General features: G+C 33.7%; 1 protein-coding gene across 4 annotated transcripts in view; it reads left to right on the forward strand.

The window, feature by feature from the left end:
* The window catches only part of QSER1 (glutamine and serine rich 1), a 61,880-nt gene that overhangs the window by 30,124 nt on the left and 13,924 nt on the right, over positions 1-17,832 (forward strand). For 3 of the 4 annotated variants that reach the window (XM_039866445.1, XM_039866461.1, XM_039866470.1), the window contains 3 exons: positions 14,406-14,728; positions 15,650-15,766; positions 16,539-16,672. In XM_039866445.1, the coding sequence (XP_039722379.1) occupies positions 14,406-14,728; positions 15,650-15,766; positions 16,539-16,672 (574 nt within the window). The remainder of the gene's footprint in view (positions 1-14,405; positions 14,729-15,649; positions 15,767-16,538; positions 16,673-17,832) is intronic. The other variant, XM_039866455.1, reaches the window with a different exon arrangement.

Here is a 17,832-nt window from a genome sequence, read left to right on the forward strand (position 1 = left end):
AAATTCCTACTGAGATTTTGATTTTCTTGAATCTATAGCAGTTTGAGGAAAGATGACCTGTTAACAATATATTGAGTCTTAGCAATTCATGAACATTGATTTTTTTTTCCCTAGTCTGTTTTGTAGTTTTTGGCATATAGATCCTGCACATGCTTTGTTAGGTTTATTCCTGAATATTTTTTTGGTGCTATTTATTGTAAATGACACTTTTAAAAGTTTTCAAATTCCAATTATTCATTGGTAGATTATAAAATACAGCATTGGTAGATTATAAAATACAGTTGATTTTTATATGTTGATCTTAAATCCTGCAAATCTGCACACCACTTATTCTAGGATTTTTTTCCTTTCAGATTCCATAGGATTTTCTATGTAGAAAAAGATGTCATTTGCAAATGAGGATAGTTCCCCCACCCCCAATTTTATGCCTTTTTCATTCTTGTCTAAATACACAGGCTAGGATTTCCTCTACAGTATTTAATAAGAGTGATGAGTGTGGACATCCTGATGATATTCTTGATCTGGGGGGAAAGAAATCTTTCACCACTAAGTATGATGGTTAACTATAGGTTTTTTTTATAGATGCCTTTTATCACATTAAAGAAGTTCCTCATATTTCTTAGTTTGCTGACAGTTATTATAATGAATGGAGATTGAATTTTGTCAAATGCTTTGTCTTCATCTGTTGAAATGATCATGTAGTTTTCTTAGTCTGTCAATATGGTGAATTACATTGATGGATTCCAAAATATATTCATGGCCTTGTACTTCTAGGATAAACCCACTGACTTTGATATATTATTTTTTATGCATTGATGGATTAGATTTTCTTTTTTTGCATCTGTGTTCACAATGGATTTTAGTCTGTAGTTTTCTTTGTCTGGTTTTGGATCTGGTTATTGCTGACCTCATAAATGAGTTGGAGAGAGTTCCCTTCTTTTGCATTTCCTGTAAGAATTAGGTAGTATTTCTTCCACAAATGTGTGGTTGAATTTTGCTAGTAAATCCATCTGGACCTGGAATTTTCTTTGTCAGAAAGTTTTTAACTATGAATTCAATTTCTTTCATGTGGACGTATTCAACTTGTCTGTTTATTCTCGATTGTGTTTTGGTATTTCGTACCTTTGAAGGAGTTGCTCCATCTCACCTAAGTTGTCAATTGATAGGAATGAATTGTCCGATATCAATATGGCCACTCCAGGTTTCCTTTACTAAGTATTTGTGTGGTCTATCTTTCCCTATCCTTATACTTTTAAACTATCTGTGACATTGTATTTAATATGGGTATTTTGTAGACAGTATATAGTTTAATCTTTAAAAAAAAAAACAAAACAACTAATTTCACAATCTCTCAATTGGTATGATTAGACCATTTACATTTAATGTAATTTTTGATATGGTTAGATCTTCCATTTTATTGTTTTATGTTTATCCCCTCTATTTTCATTCTTGTTTCTTTTTTCCTACCTTTAAAAAAGTTATTTGAACTTTTAGTATTTTAAATTTCTCTCTGCTTTTTGGGCTGTGTCTTTTCGTATTGTTTTTAGTGGTTGACCTAGTGATTACAGTCCACTTAGAGTTGATATTTTTATTATTTCAGGTAAAATGTAGAAGCCTAACAACCATACAGGTCCCTTTACCCCGACCCTTACTTATATTTGTCCTATATATTATATCTACATATATTGAAAACCTTGATAGAGTAGTAATTTTGGCTTTCAACAGTAATATATATTTTAAATAACTTATGAGGAGAAAAATAGTCTGTTATATTTACCCAGATATTTATAATTTGTGTTACATTTCTTTTATTTCTGATGTTCCAAGTTTTCTTCTGGTATCATTTTTCTTCAGCCCAAAGAACTTTTCCTTTTTCAAGAGTTTTTCTTTGATATTCAGCAATGTAATTATTTGTCTGGGTAAGGTTTATACTGTTTGGAGTTCACTGAGCTTCTTGAATCTGAAATGTATGTCTTTTACCAAATTTCAGAAGTTTGGGTGGAACTTCAAAGACACAGATGTAAAACCTTTTGATATCAGTCCTCAGGTTCCTGAAGTTCTGTTCATTTTCTTCAGTCTTCCCCCGCGCCCTCCGCCAGTCTTCAGATTGTATAATTTCTATTCCTCTATCTTCAAGTTTATTGACTTTTTGGCCTTCTCAATTCTGCTATTGAGCCCATCCAGTGAATTTTTTATTTCAGATATTTTTTCAATTTTAAAATTTGTATTTGGTTCTTCTAGTTTCTATTTCTCTACTGAGAACTTACATATTTTTATTAATTTCAAAAGTATGTTTACCTTACCTCATAGAGCATGGTTAAGAGTTGCTTTCAAGTTTTTGTCTGATAATTCCAGCATCTGAGTCATCTTAGAGTGGTTACCTTTTACCTTTGAGAATTGGTCACCTTTTTCTGGTTCTTTGTATATTGAGCAATTTTGGATTGTATCCTGGACATTTTCAGTACCTGAATTCTATTAAAATCCTCTGGAGAATGTTGATTTGTTTTGTTTTAGCAGGCAGTCAGACCAGGAATCTGTTGTCACCTTTCGAGTGGTGGTTCCAATGCTAGTTCATCCTGCTGCTATGGATCTGTTTTCAGTGGTTAGTCTGGAACTTGTGTAAATGGTAGACTTTGTTATACTTTACATTGCAAAGCCTTTGCTATGCTAGTTTGGGTCTATTCTCTTATGTGCAGCTTAGTCATGAAACTGGGATTTCTGTAGGTTCATTCACAAAATGAGAGGATACCATTCTCTAGCTCTCTCCTCTTTGGGAATTTTCCCCACACCACCCAGATGTCAGGGTTTCCAAGCTCTAGTGGGCTTAGTTCATCTTGGCACCAGAAGGCTTTCATAAATTTTTAAAAATTCACTGTCTTATCAATTCTACTTATTATTTCTGATGCTCAAATTGTCCTGTAATGGGCCAGTAGAACCCCTTCAATGTTTTGGGGTTTTGGTTGTGATTACATTGAATCCATAATTAATTTTAAGGGATTATATCTTTATTATCTTCTCATCCACTTGTGGAATATAATGTTTTTCTACTTATACCTTATTTTTATATCTTTACCATTATATCATTTTTTCCACATAGACATATATTATAGTTTAGCAGTTTTTATAATATTTTTTTCCACACTGTTTTCTGATTGGTTACTAATGGTTTATTGGCAGTGATTGATTTTCCTACCTCCATCTTATATTTGGCATTTTTGTTGAATTTTTATTTTAACAGTTTTCTACTTGATTCTCCTGTATTTTTAGGTAGATGTGATTACATATATATTTTTAAATAATGGTAGTTTTATCTTTCTCTTTTTTGTTGTTTAGCAGTAGCACTGATGGCAAGCATTCTGGATTTTTATAAAAGTTAACAGTGGGTACTGAATTTTGTCAGATGCTCTTTTGAACATATTCCGATAAATCTGCTTTTCCCCCCACATTAATCGGTTGTTTGATTTCCTAATGCTGAACCTGTTTTGAGGTTCTTAAAATTCAATACTCAACAAAATTTAACTGGTAATTAAAAAAATATATTTTTGTTGGGTTCTTTTTTGAGCTTCTGATAAATGAGCTTCTTCCCACGTTAATTTATTACTTGATTTCTTAATGCGGAACTGTTTTTTAAAAAATTCACTATGAATTCTTTGGTAATGATGAATTTTAACCCATTGCAAGATTCGTTAGTATTTTATTTGGGATTTTTACACCTAGATTCATAAATGAGATTAGCTTATAGTGGTGGAGTTTGTTTGTTTTTGTCTTACTCTTGTTCACTTTTGTAGTCAAGAATATGCTGATCTTATAAATTGAATTGGGAAAGTTTTGCCATTTGTCTAAGCTTTGAAAAAGTTTACCATATATTATAGGGATTTTGGAAAATTTTCTAAGACTATCTCTGGGATTTTTCCATTTTTTCCTGAGGTAGTTTCATCTGTCCAGGTCAATTTAAGAAAGGTATGTTTTCAGATTGGATTCAAGATAGCGTAGAATGTAGAGGCAGTACATGCCTCTAGTGATCACACCAAAATTATAACAAAACTACAGAGTAGCCAGTATGTGGAGTCGCCAGAGGTCTGGCTGAACAGAAGCTCTACAACTAGGTCACCTCAAATAACAGGTGACCTCAGAATAGTAAGGGGCCAGAGATGCAAAACGGTTAGGTCCCACAACCGTGTGTGGCAACTGAGAATCGGGATGGCTGTCTTGGCTGCAGAGTCACCTCCCTAACTTGAGGAGTGAGAGGTTCCAGCCGCACACTGGGCTCCCCAGCCCAGGTTCCATTGCTGCAAAGAGAAGTCCCCGCAAACTGTGGCTGTGAAAACCAGTAGAAGTTGTGGCTGAGTAAGATGGAGGACTGTGAGACCTTCCTCTTAAAGGGCCCACGCCCGGTCTTACTGACATACTCACTTGCTCTGAGCTCCAGCGCTAGAGCAGCTGCTCAAGGGTCACCAGGGACATACAGGGAGGTGCTGAACTATTAGACTTCAGGACAAGGGCTAGAGGGGTGCCTGGCTCCCAGAAAGAAGTGCAGGCAGAAGCCACTGTTCCTTTGTTAAGCCCTTCTCCCTCCTAGCCTGCAGATGCAGGCACCATCAACTTAGATAACACAGGTTGCTCCAGCGGAGGGATTCCTCGAGACTCCACCTCTCCCAATTTGTGGGCTCACCTAAGTCAACTTCCAGTGATTTATTCCATACAAACGGGCTGTCTTGGCTCCTGCTGCAAACTTTCATAGAATCTCTCAAAGGGTCACAAAACCCAAAGAAGCAGCATCTGGCCTTAGCATCCCTTGTATCTCTTGCTGAGCAGCCTCAAGCCCCACATCTGTGGCATCTGGCCTTGGTTTCTGACTTGGCCTCTCAAGGCACTTATAAGCCCTGCACAGGTGGCAGCCACATGTGGATTGCTTGGTGACTCTTACCAGGTGGCCCCAGAGGTGCCCAGGCAGCAATTGAACTTGGCCTGCAGCTGGATCCCTTCCAGATCTGTGCCAAGGGGCCCCACAACACACCTACTACATAAAGCCACTCTACTAAGACCAGGAGACTTAAGAGCCCTACCTAATACATAGAAACAGACACAGGGAGGCAACCACAATGGGAAGACAAAGAAGCATATCCTACATGAAAGAATAGAACAAAATTCCAGAAAAAGATTTCACTAAAATGGAGACAAGCAATACACCAGGTACAGAGTTCAAAACACTGATTATAAGGATGCTCAAGGAACTTACGGGAAGAGTAGATGAACTCAATGAGGAACTTTAACAAAGAGATAAAAAAAAAAAAAATAGAAATGGAGATGGAAAACATAATAGGGAGCCAGTCAGAAATGAAGAATATAATATCTAAGATGAAGAGTACATTGGAAGGAATCAACAGAGTGGATGAAACGCAGGATCGAATCAGCGACATAGAGAATGGGGTAGTGGAGAACACCCAATCAGAACAGCAACAAGAGAAAAGAATCAAAAATAAAAATGAAGATAGTTTAAGAAGCCTCCAGGGCAAAGCTGAGTGTAACATTCACATGCTGAATACCAGAAGAAGAGAGAGAGCAACAAAGAATTGAAGACCTATTTGAAGAAATAATGACAGAAAACTAACCTAACCTAGTAAGGGAAGTAGACGTATAACCCCAGGAAGTTCAGAGAATCCCCAACAAGATGAACCCAAAGAGGCCCACACCAAGTCATAATTAAAACGCTAAAGGTTAAATTCAAAGAGTGACTCTTAAAAGCAGTGAGAAAAGCAATTAGTTAGTTACATACAAGGGACCGCCCATAAGACTGTCAGCTGATTTCTCAACAGAAGGGATTGGCACAAAATATTCAAAGTGGTAAAAACCCAGGACCTACAACCAAGATTACTTTACACAGCAGAAGTTATCATTTAGAATCAAAAGACAAATAAAGAGCTTCCCAGACAAGAAAAAGCTAAAGGAGTTCCTCACCACCAAGCCAGTATTACAGGAAATGTTGGAGGAACTTCTTTAAGAAGAAGAAAAAAATATGTATCAAAAGTCTAAATAAACAATGACAATAACTACATATCTGTCAATGAGTATTTCAAATAAAGAATTAAATGTGCCAATCAAAAGATAGGGTGGCTGAATGGATAAGAAAACAAGACCCTTAAATATGCTGCCTATAAGAGACTCACTTTAGATTAAAAGACACACACAGAAGTAACATAATAGGATGGAAAAAGATATTGCATGATGGACCTAGAGGGTAGTGTACTAAGTGCAGTAAGTCTGAGTGATGCCATATGATTGAACGTTTATGTGGAATCTAAAGAACAAAATAAACAAACAAAAAATAGAAACAAACTCATAGATACAGAGAACATTTTGAGGGTTACCAGATGAGAGGGACGCTGGGGAGGTCAGTGAACAGGGGGGACGGGATTAAGAAGTATAGATTGGTAGTTATAAATAGTCATTAAGATAGAAAGTACAGCATAAGGAATATACCCAATAATATTGTATGGTGTCAGAGGAGTACTAGATTTATTAGGGTGATCACTTTGTGAGTTATACAAATCTAGATGTCTAATCACTGTGTTGTACACCTGAAACTATTATAGTATGCCAACTACAATTGAGAAATAAAAAATCATTAATTAAAAAGTATATTTTATAGTAAAATCATCTCTTGCACTTATATTTTAACATTTGTTGTTATAAAGTTGTACACAGTATTCCCTCATAAGTTTTCAGTCTCCTTTAGTTCTGTAATTATTGTTCTCATTCTTGCTCCAAGTGATTATTTGATTCTTTTTCCTTATCAGTCTCTGAAAGGTTTGCCTATTTAACGGTTCTTTTCAAGGAACCAATGTACTTACTTTTTTTTTTTCTCTTGACATCATTTTTTACTCACTTTTTAAAAAAAATTCTGCTTTTATTCTTTTTCTCTATATTTCCTGGGTTCAATTTAATATTCTTTCTCTGGCTTAAGTTTAATACTTTTTGTATTTGCTTGCTTTCTAATAAATGGCATTAAAGTGTTAGTGTTCTTCTGTCACTCTGGTTTCAACTTGTAGTGTTCTCACTGTCCTTTCTAATGGTTTGTCATTTCAGTTTTAATTTCCATTTTAACCCAGGAGTTATTAAGAATGGAGGTTTTTGGTCTTTTTCCTAGTAGGTTTTGATTTTTGTTGTCATCTTTGGAATTCCTTTATTACTAACTTATGGCCCTATCGTATTGTGATCAAGGAAATATGGCTTAGTGTCTGCATTTTTAAATGCATGGAAGTTTTATTAGTAGCTTGGTAAATGGTCAGTTTTTATAAATATTTTATGAGTACCAAGTGATAATGGATTTTATTTTGTAATATTGTTCAAATCCTTTATATCTCTTTATTTTTTGTTTAATGTAATAAATGACATTAGGTCATATAAGAAATATGTATATGTATATGTTCAACATAAATGACAGGTCTAGAATTTGCCTTAAACTATCCCAGCAAATATAAAATGGGTGACAGATAGATGAAAGAAGTATACCAAAATGTTCATGGTTGTGACTGCTGGGTTATGGTACATGAAGATTTGTATTCTTTACTTTTGTGTGTGTTTGAAATTTTTAATAAAAAAAAATGTTTTAAATCTTCCCTATCCTTGTTTTTAGATTGCTTGATCAGTTTAAAGTTTGCAACTATGTTTTATTTATTTAGTACCGTTTACTTGATATGTTTTGAACCCATGTAATTCGGTGCATAAAATTTTACTACAGTTAAATTTCCTTTTATCATAATAAAACCTCTTTTTCCCATTTCATTCCTCATTTGTTTTTAACATTGCCATACAACTTTCATTGTTATTGTAGCATTTTTAGTATATTTCTCCATCTCTCTCCTTTCAGAACATTTTTTCATGTGAAATAAAACTCACAAGTAGAAATATAACACAAGGAAAACACAAAAATGTCCATAAATTTGAAAATGCACACATTGTTTAAGCCATATTCTCTGACTACAATACAGTAATTTCATAAAAGAATAATAGAAATAAAAAGTAATAAGTTTTTACTTAAAAACTTCTAAATAACTCATGGCTTAAAAAAGAAACGAAAACTGAAATAACAAACCACTTAGAAAAGAGAGTGGATCATTATATTTCAAAAACAATGGGGCAGAGAAGAAGATTTATGGTGTTAAATGCTACTCATTAGAAAGCAAGACAGTACAAAAATAAATTGAGTATTAAATTAAACGCAACTAATAACCCCTAGAACTAACCACTGTCTGAGCTGGATGCATCACTCAGTTTCAATCATCATCGATACATGGTCAATTTTGTTTTATTCCAATCTTTACTTACTCTCCCACTTCTGATTATGTTGAGGTAATATTTCTGTTCTTTTTTTAGTTACAATAGGAATTACAGTATGTATTTTCAGCCTCTCAAAATCTGTTAATATCTTAATCTCTTCCTGGATAATATAAAGACTTCTGAACATTAATACTCCATTTAATATTACCATGTACTATCTTGTTTCTAATACTTAATGAGATGTCATTAGTAGTATTTTAAATAGTGTTTAGATTTACTTATATATTTACCATATTGCTCTTCTTTCTTGTACCTCATATCTTCTCTTTGGGATTACACTGCTTTTGGCATTGTCCTTTACAGTCTTTTCTGAGGGTCTGCTGGTGGCAGTATCTTTTTTTTTTTGCCTCGATAGCTATTTAATTTGTTTTCCTATATAACTTGGAAAACATTTTCAAAATTCAATGACATTGCTATAATAAAGTCCCTTTTATTCCTTCTTTCATTTTTACAAAAAAGACTTCTCAGTCCTTAATATAAAAAAAAAATGAAGGAATAAAATGGTTTGTAAAACTAATCTCAATAGGTAATATTCACCAATTAATCAATAAATAATTTTTAAATGCTACATCTAATTCTTTTTACATTAAATTTGAAAAAAGTACCAATTTGGATCTATAATTATAGAAAGGTTACCAATTTGGATCTACAAATATTACAATGTTAGAAATGTTTAATATTTAGAGCCTTCTTCTGGTCACAAGACATAAAAAGTCAATTTCTATTTATATACCTATTTGAGGCAGAAAAGTATGATAGTATAGTTAAAATAGCATAAAAATATATTGCACTAGGGTAAAATTATGTAGTATGGGCTCCTAACATTAGATTATTTTTCTTAGTGTTATTTAGATAGAATCGACATACAAACTATAAATTCAAGATGTACAGCATGACTTGATGATTAGCTTATTCATCTGTTATTTCTTAAGCAGGCCTCTCCTTGATTGAGAAGACTCATATAAATGTATAAAGATAGTTTTAATATGGGGTATAGTAGCTGGTAACAGCTACTGGACAGCCCCTGCCTCCAGCCCCTACCCTCCCTAGATGCCAACCACTTTAATTCACTTATTTCCCTTGCCAGTCTGTTTTTCCATTCTTTTCTGTGTTAAGTCTGGCTGTACCTCAGTCTCTGCTTTCCCTCTCAACCCCTCCACCACTCTAGGCAGGTAGAGTTCACTTTCTCCAGTGATCAGCTTTTGCATTTTAGCCTATGATCAAATACCGTGCTGCCTATAACTCAGTATAAGCAAGGAATCACTGGCCTTCCTGTTTTTACTTATTATTATTATATATTTTATTATTTTAGTTCATTATCATTATTCAAAATTACCACTGGAATGCTACATGCTCTTTTTATTATTTGTTTCTCAACCCAGAGTTCCTTTTATCATCTCTAGCCTTCAAAGTACTTAAACAGCTTTAATAAATTATAATTCATATACCATAGCATCCACCCATTTAAAATGTACAATTCACTTTAGAACATTTTCATCAGCCAACAAGAAATTCATTATCAATTAATATCCACACCTACACCCAGTCACAGGCAACCACTAATCTACTTTCTCTGTAGATCTGCCCTCTTTGGGACATTTATGTGAAAGAAATCATATAATATCTGACCTTTTGTAACTGGCTTCTTTCGTTTGGCATAATGTTTTCAAGGTTTATGCATGTATCAGGACTTCATTCCTTTTTATTTCCTATCAAGGTGGGTATGTCTCATTTTGTGTATCCATTCATCAGTTGGTGGACATTTGGGGCTCTTCCCACTTTTTGGCTATTATGAATAATTCTGCTATGAACATTCATGTAATAGTATTTGTGTGAAGGTGTTTTATTTATTTCTCTAGAAAGTAGAAGTCAGAAGTGGAATTCTCTTGGTCATGTGATAACTCCATGCTTAATGGTTTGAAGAATGACCAAACTGTTTTCCAATGTGGCTGTATCACTTTACATTCCCTTCAGCAATGTACAAGTGTTCCAATTTTCCACATGCTTGCTAACACATTATAATCTGTATTTTTTAATTCTAGCCATCCTAGTAAGTGCGAGATTGCATTTATATAATGTTGTGTTGACAATTTTTACATCTTCTTTGGACAAATGTCTGTTCATATGCCTTGCTAACTTTTTTATTTGGGTTGTTTTTAGTATTATTGAAGTTTAAGAGTTCTTTATATATTCTGAATCAAAATCTCCGGTAAATATATGATTTTTAAACATTGTTTCCCATTCTGTGGGTTAGCTTTCCACTTGCTTGATGTTGTCAATTGCAGCACAAGTTTTAAATTCTGATGAAGTCCAGTTGATTTTTTTTCTTTTGTCACATGTAAGGTCATGAAGATTTACACCTATGTTTCCTCTGAGAGTTCTATAATTTTAAATTTCACATTTAGATCTATGATCCATTTTCAGTTACTTTTTGTATTACAAAGTAGAGATCCAACTTTATTCTTTGGTATGCAGATATCCAGTTGTCCCAGCACCAGTTGTTAAAAACACTTTATTCTTTCCCCATTCAATGGTTTTTGACACTTTTGTTGAAATTATTTGACCATAAATATAAGAGTTTTATTTCTTGACTTTCATTCTATTCTACTCTGTTGATCTATATATCTGTCCTTATGCCGCTGCCACACTGTCTTAATAACTGTAGCTTTGTAGTAAGTTTTGAAATTTCAGAAATGTGAATCTTCCAACTTTGTTCTTTAATTATTTTGACTATTCTGAGTATCTTGCATTTCCATGTGAATTTTAGGATCGGTTTGTCAATTTCTGTAAAAAAAAAATGCAGCTAGGATTTTTATAGGGATTATGCTGATTCTGTAGATCAATTTAGGGAGTATTGCCAGCTTTACAATGTTGAGTATTGTGATCCATAAACATAGGATATTTTTCCACTTATTTAGACCTTTATTCTTTCAATAATGTTTATAGTTTTCAGAGTGTAAACTTTGCACTTCTTATGTTTATTCCTAAGTATTTTTTTTCTTTTCGATGCTATTATAAATGGACTTGTGCTCCTAAATTCATTTTTGGATGGTTCATTGCAAATATATAGAAATATGATTGATTTTTATATGTTGATCTTATACCCTGGAAACTTGCTGAACTTATTGATTAGTTCTAATGGTTTTTTGGTGGATTTTCTATATACAATATCATCTTCAAAAGGAGATACAGTCATCCTTCAGAGATACTGCAGTTTCAGAGACCACCACAGTAATGGAATTTCACAATAAAGCGAGTTACATGAATTTTTGGTTTTTCACTGCATGTGTCTATTTAAAATGTATAGTAGCATTATGTCTTAAAAAATGGACATACGTTAATTAAAAGGTACTTATTGCTTAGTCACATCGATTGACTCTTCCTTTGACAATTTTTTATAGCATGCAATGCTGATAGCATTTTATACACAGTAGAATTTCTTTCAAAATTGGAGTCAATCCTCTCAAACCCTGCTGATGCCTTATCAGCTATGTTTATGTAATATTCTAAATCCTTTTGTTGTTATTTCAGTAATCTTCACAATATCTTCACCATGAGTATATATTCCATCTCGAGAAACCACTTTCTTTGCTCACCTGTAAGAAGCAGCGCCTCATTGTTAAAGTTTTATCATGAGATTGCAGCAATTCAGTCACATCTTCAGGCTCTACTTCTAATTCTAGCCCTCTTGCTATTTCTACCACATCTGCAGTTACTTCCTCCACTGAAGACTCATCCTTCAAAGTCATCCATGAATGAGGGTTGGATTAGCTTCTTCCAAACTCCTGTTAATGTTGATATTTTGACCTCTTTCCACAAATCATGAATGTTCTTAATGGCATCTAGAATGGTGAATTTTTTCCCAGAAGGTATCCAATTTACTTTGCCCAGAGCCATTAGAGGAATCACTATCTATGGCAGCTAAAGCCTTATGAAGTGTATTTCTTAAATATTAAGACAAAGTCAAAAATTACTCCTTGATCCATGGCTGCAGAATGGATGTTAGGGTAGCAGGCATGAAAACAACATTAATCTTGCACTTCTTCATCAGAGCTCCTGAGTGACCAAATGCATTGTCCATGGGCAATAATATTTTGAAAGGAATCTTTTTTTCTGAGCTCTAGATCTCAACAGTGGGCTTAAAATATTCAGTAAACCATGTCATAAACAGATGTGCTGTCATCTAGCCTTTATTGTTCCAGGCAGAGTAGATTTAGCATAATTCTTAAGGGCCCTAGGATTTTCAGAATGGTAAATGAGTACTGACTTCAACTTAAAGTCACCAGCTGCATTAGCTCCTAACAAGAGAGTGAGCCTGTCCTTTGAAGATTTGAAGCCAGACATTGTCTTCTCTAGTTGTGAAAGTCCTAGATGGCATCTTCTTCCTGTTTCACCTCTTGAAAATCTGTTGTTTAGTATGGCCACCTTCATTAATGATCTTAGCTTGATCTTCTGGATAATTTGCTGCAGCTTCTACATCAGCACCTGGTGCTTCACTGTGTACTTTTATGTGATGGAGACAGCTTCTTTCTTTAAACATGAACAAATCTTTGCTTGCTGCAGACTTTCCTTCTGCAACTTCCTCACTTCTCTCAATCTTTATAGAATTGAAGATAGTTAGGGCCATACTCTTATTAGAAGCCATTGTAGGGTTATTATTTCAGTATTGTTGTTTCTCAGGGAATAGGAAGGTCCAATGAGCGAGAAAGAGAGATGGGGGAATGGCTAGTCAGTGGAGCGGTCAGAACATATACAATATTTATTGTTTGCTGTTTCATATGAGCACAGTTCATGGTTCCCCAAAACAATCACCATAGTAACATCAAAGATAACTGATCACTGATCCCCATAAAAATATGACAATAATTAAAAAGTTGAAATATTGGGGAATTACTAAAATGTGTTACAGAAACATGAAGAGAGCAAATGCAGTTGGGAAAATAGTGCCGACAGACTTGCTTGACTCAGTTTATAAAAACAATATCTGGGAAGCTCAATAAAGTGAATAACAATAAAACAAGGTATGCCTGTAGTTTTGTTTCTTCAGACATCCTTAGGGGGAAGCATCTAGGTTTTAACCATTAAGTATGATGTTGACTGGGTTTTTTATAGATAGGTGCCCTTTATCAAGTTGAAGAAGTTCCTTCTATTTTTAGGTGGTTGAGTGTTTTTATCATGAAAGTGTTTAAATTCATGATGTTGAATTCTGCCAATTGCTTTTTCTATGCCCATTGAGATAATCCTATATTTTTATCTTATAATAAAATCAATCATCTGATGATTTTCAGATGTTAAACTATGTATGCATTCCTAGAATAAAACCCACTTGAGTCATGACGTATAATTCTTTTTATATGTTGGTAGATTTTTTCATATTTTGTTGAAGATTTTCATGTTTATATTCATAAAAGATATTAGTCTATAGTTTTTTTCATGATATTTTTGTCTGGTTTAGATACTGGAATAATACTGACCACATAAAATGAGTTGGGAAGTGTTTCCTCCTTATTTATTAGAGTTATGATGGATTGGTATTAATTCTTATACTATTGGTAGAACCCTGTGCTTATCTTTGTGGAATGTTTCTAAATTTCCTTTATTCTCTTTACTTGTTATTGGTCATTTGAGATGTTCTACCACTTCTTGAGTCTTTTTGGTAGTTTGTGTCTCTCTAGAAAATTTGTCCACTTCATCTAAGTTATTTGTTAGTATATAAATATTTCAAAATATTTTGGGGTGTTGTTTTCCTTTCCCACATCCAATTGCCTTTTCTTTAGGAATTCTTTACAGTTTTGGTCAGCTGACCCTTATCTTACATCACTTTTGTGTCTTTATGTTACTTAAGTGGTCTGAGGGGCATTGTAGGTTGATGAAGGTTCTCAAGTCTGTACACTACTTTGATTTTTTTGGAAATTAACAACCATTCTTTAATTTATTAGTGTAGTTTTCAATGTTTCAGATGATTTGATGGTAAAAATAACTTTCTTTTTAAACTGTTCAGATTTTACTCAAAACAAGTAAATGTTTAATTATTTGTATTATTGATTTGCATTTGCTTGATCTAGTTTCAGAAGCCCTACAGGTGGCAACTACTAGCCCTACTGCCAATACTACTGGTACTGCTACTACTTCCTCCACCACTGTGGGTGCAGTTAAGCAAGAACCTCTCTACTCTTCTTCATCTGCAGTAATGGAAAATATAAGCTCTACAGAACCCCCAAAGCCCATCGAACTTGATGGTCTTTCTTCAGACCAATTTGCAAAAGGACAGGATACTGTTGCCATAGAAGGTTTTACAGATGAGGAGAACACAGAAAGTGGAGGAGAAGGCCAATACAGAGAGCGTGATGAATTTGTGGTAAAGATAGAAGACATAGAGACTTTTAAGGTGATGTGAATGTTCACAGGTGTTAAAGGTCATAGTTTAGTGGGGGTGCATTATGATAGCCTTCGTGATGGCTTTAGTAGCATGCATGTAGCCTGAATTACAAAAAGTTCTATTTTCACAATTATTCTGTTATAATTGTTAAATAATGAAATCATTAATAGATATCAGATAGTTTATAAAAGAAAAATAGCTTAAAATAATTTTATATCCAAGTATTATGTATTTCTGACTAGTCAGTATGTTCCATTTAGGTACTAATGAGTAGAGCAGTTTCAAAATGTTGATTTCTTTTGAAGACTCCCAACTCATTATATTATTGGGAGTTTGAAGAAAATGGCCTATTTATCTAATTTAAAAGTTTAAAGAAAATAACAGAAATATAATATAAAACTAGAATTAGGCTTATTTTCATAATTCCAAATTGTTGAACCATGAATAAAAATATTAATAATTTCATACAAGAAAACTACGTTTAAGAAAAGCCTATTCACGGGTTTCGTTTGCTTTTGATTTTTTAACTGGAAAGGAATGGCATTAAAAAGTACAATAAGTATAACATTCAAATTTTAATACTTCCATTCACAATCAACTGCTATTACTATTTTAGCAAATTTGTTTCTGGTCTTTTTGAATATGTACATACTGTTATAAAATTTCATAAATAATATATGACAGTATTATCGGAGGAACATTTTCCAATAGCTATACAAAAGGGTAACAGACTACTTTGCATGTTGGTGTGTGTGCTCTCCCTATTTCTGGAAGAATTTAAGCAGAAACTGAATGGCCAACTTATAAGAACTATTGCAAAAGTTCAGCTAGGTAAAAGATTGAGTAGATATGTTTTTAAGATTCTAAGATTCTTTAAATCTAGAATATATTGCCAGCTTTTATAAGTGTAATTAATTCTGTTTATTATAGGAGGCTTTAAAAACAGGAAAAGAACCCCCAGCTATTTGGAAAGTACAAAAAGCTTTACTACAGAAGTTTATTCCTGAAATTAGAGATGGGCAAAGAGAATTTGCTGCTACAAATAGTGTAAGTAAAATGCTTGTTTATATTAGCCTTCCTGTTTTTTGACAGTGGTCCTGGGGAAAATATAGAATGATTTAAATTAAATATATTTTATATTGAGCACTTCTAATATAAAATAGCATAAAATATGAATGACAGTACAGGCATACCTCGGAGATACTGCAGGTTCAGTTCCAGACCACAATGAAGTGAGTCATAATCTTTTTGCCGGTGGAGGGTCTTGCCTTCAATTTGTAAAAAGCACAACATCTCTGAAGTGCAGTAAAGTGAAGTGCAGTAAAACTAGGTGTGCCTGTATATGACACTCTAATCATCTGATTTTAAAATAAAAATATATAAATACCAGCTACCTAAAATTAAAACACTTTATACTATTGCTTAACCTTTTTTTTTTTGCTAAAAGAGAAAGGAATAAGTGCTAGTTTATGAAGAGTTCAAATGGACTCAGAGGCTCTTATGTTGATTATTCTGTCAGTGAAATACCCTGATTTACCAGAAGACTTACAGAAGTTATTCTTTTGTACCTATGTAGTTGTTTAATAGCATTAAGTAAGCAAGCATCTGATGATTAGCCAACCTAGATTGTTTATATGTATGGGCTTGCAGTTAAGATTGAGCCTAGGATTATTTTTATTGGGGGTGAAATTAGCCTAGTCAAATATGCGTATTTAAAAACTTGAAGGATGGCTGTATGATAGCCAGTGAAGCTAAGAAAGTAATAATATTGTGTGTACAGAATGTGTAATTAAGTAATTCAAAGTGTTTTTTTCCTTAGTACCTTGGATATTTTGGAGATGCAAAGAGTAAATACAAAAGGATATACGTGAAGTTCATCGAAAACGCAAACAAAAAGGAATATGTCAGAGTGTGTTCTAAAAAACCAAGAAGTAAGCCTTCACAAACTATCAGGTATTTATTTTTTTTATATATTTGCATAGTGATTATTGGAAGGCTTATTATGGTGATGTCTTGTACAAAGAATTATATCAATTAAAGAGACTGATTTCTTTCATTATTTATAAGTCTAAAAATTCAATGCCTGGTGTAATAATAGATTCCTTTTAAAGTAGTGAGACAGGAATATAAATCGTGACTATTTGTGATGGAATGGGTGCCCTCTTCTTTCTGTTAGTCCTTTTGATGTTACCCTAGTGTAGTGAGAGAGAAAAAAAAAACGGAGTTAGAGTCAAAAGGATTGAGTCCAGCTTTTTGTGAAGTCCTTTTTTTAATCCATAAAATAAAAATATTAATGGTATGTCAAATTTAAAATGAAATAAATTTTGAGAAAAAAGCTATAAGACTTGTATATTACTAGACAAGTATACTGTAGGGTTATCATCTATTAATGTAACTCTGGATTGTCTGGAGCATGAATCTGGGAGATGACTGATGTAGCCACATTCCCTGTGATCTGTATGGGAAAGGGGTGTGACTCTAGTTTTTCTCAATCTAATGTTAAGAAGGTCTAGTTTAATTAATTCCAACTTATTAGAAGCAGCCCACCTTATTTTTATAGTGGAATTTCATCCATTCACATCTCCAGAATTAGCACATAGCAAATCTTCTTGAGAGGCTCTAGGATAGATGCAGTTGGGTCTCTATCTATATCAAAACCTGTACCACCAGAACCTGTGAGAGCTAGATGTAGCTCTCAAGGGTTTATCATGCATTACCTCCGGTCATCTGTTGTACAGCCTCATACTTTGGGAAATTAGTTCATAAAGGGAGGGGAGGAGTAAAGTGAGAAATAGGGATTGAATTAATAGTCCCCTAATAACTGAATATTGAATGTCAGTGATTAAAGAGTGTATTTCAAGAGAATTTGAGGGGAATCATCATTTGAGAGGTATAGGACTTGGACTTTATTTTGGAGGTGCGGGTGAGGTAGTTAAACTCTTCCAAAATCTCTCTCTCTCTCTCTCTCTCTCGCTTGCTTTCTCTTTCTCTCTCTCTCAGCTTTTCATTGTTTTCTCTTTCTTTCCTTCCTTCCTTCCTTCTTTTTTTTTTTTTAAGTTACCTATTAGCGAGATTAGAAGTCATTGGGGCATCGAAGTCTGTTTATAACACTG

This window comes from Pteropus medius, unplaced genomic scaffold, assembly GCF_902729225.1.
Source record: "Pteropus medius unplaced genomic scaffold, Ma_sr-lr_union100, whole genome shotgun sequence".
NCBI classification, from domain to species: Eukaryota; Metazoa; Chordata; class Mammalia; order Chiroptera; family Pteropodidae; genus Pteropus; species Pteropus medius.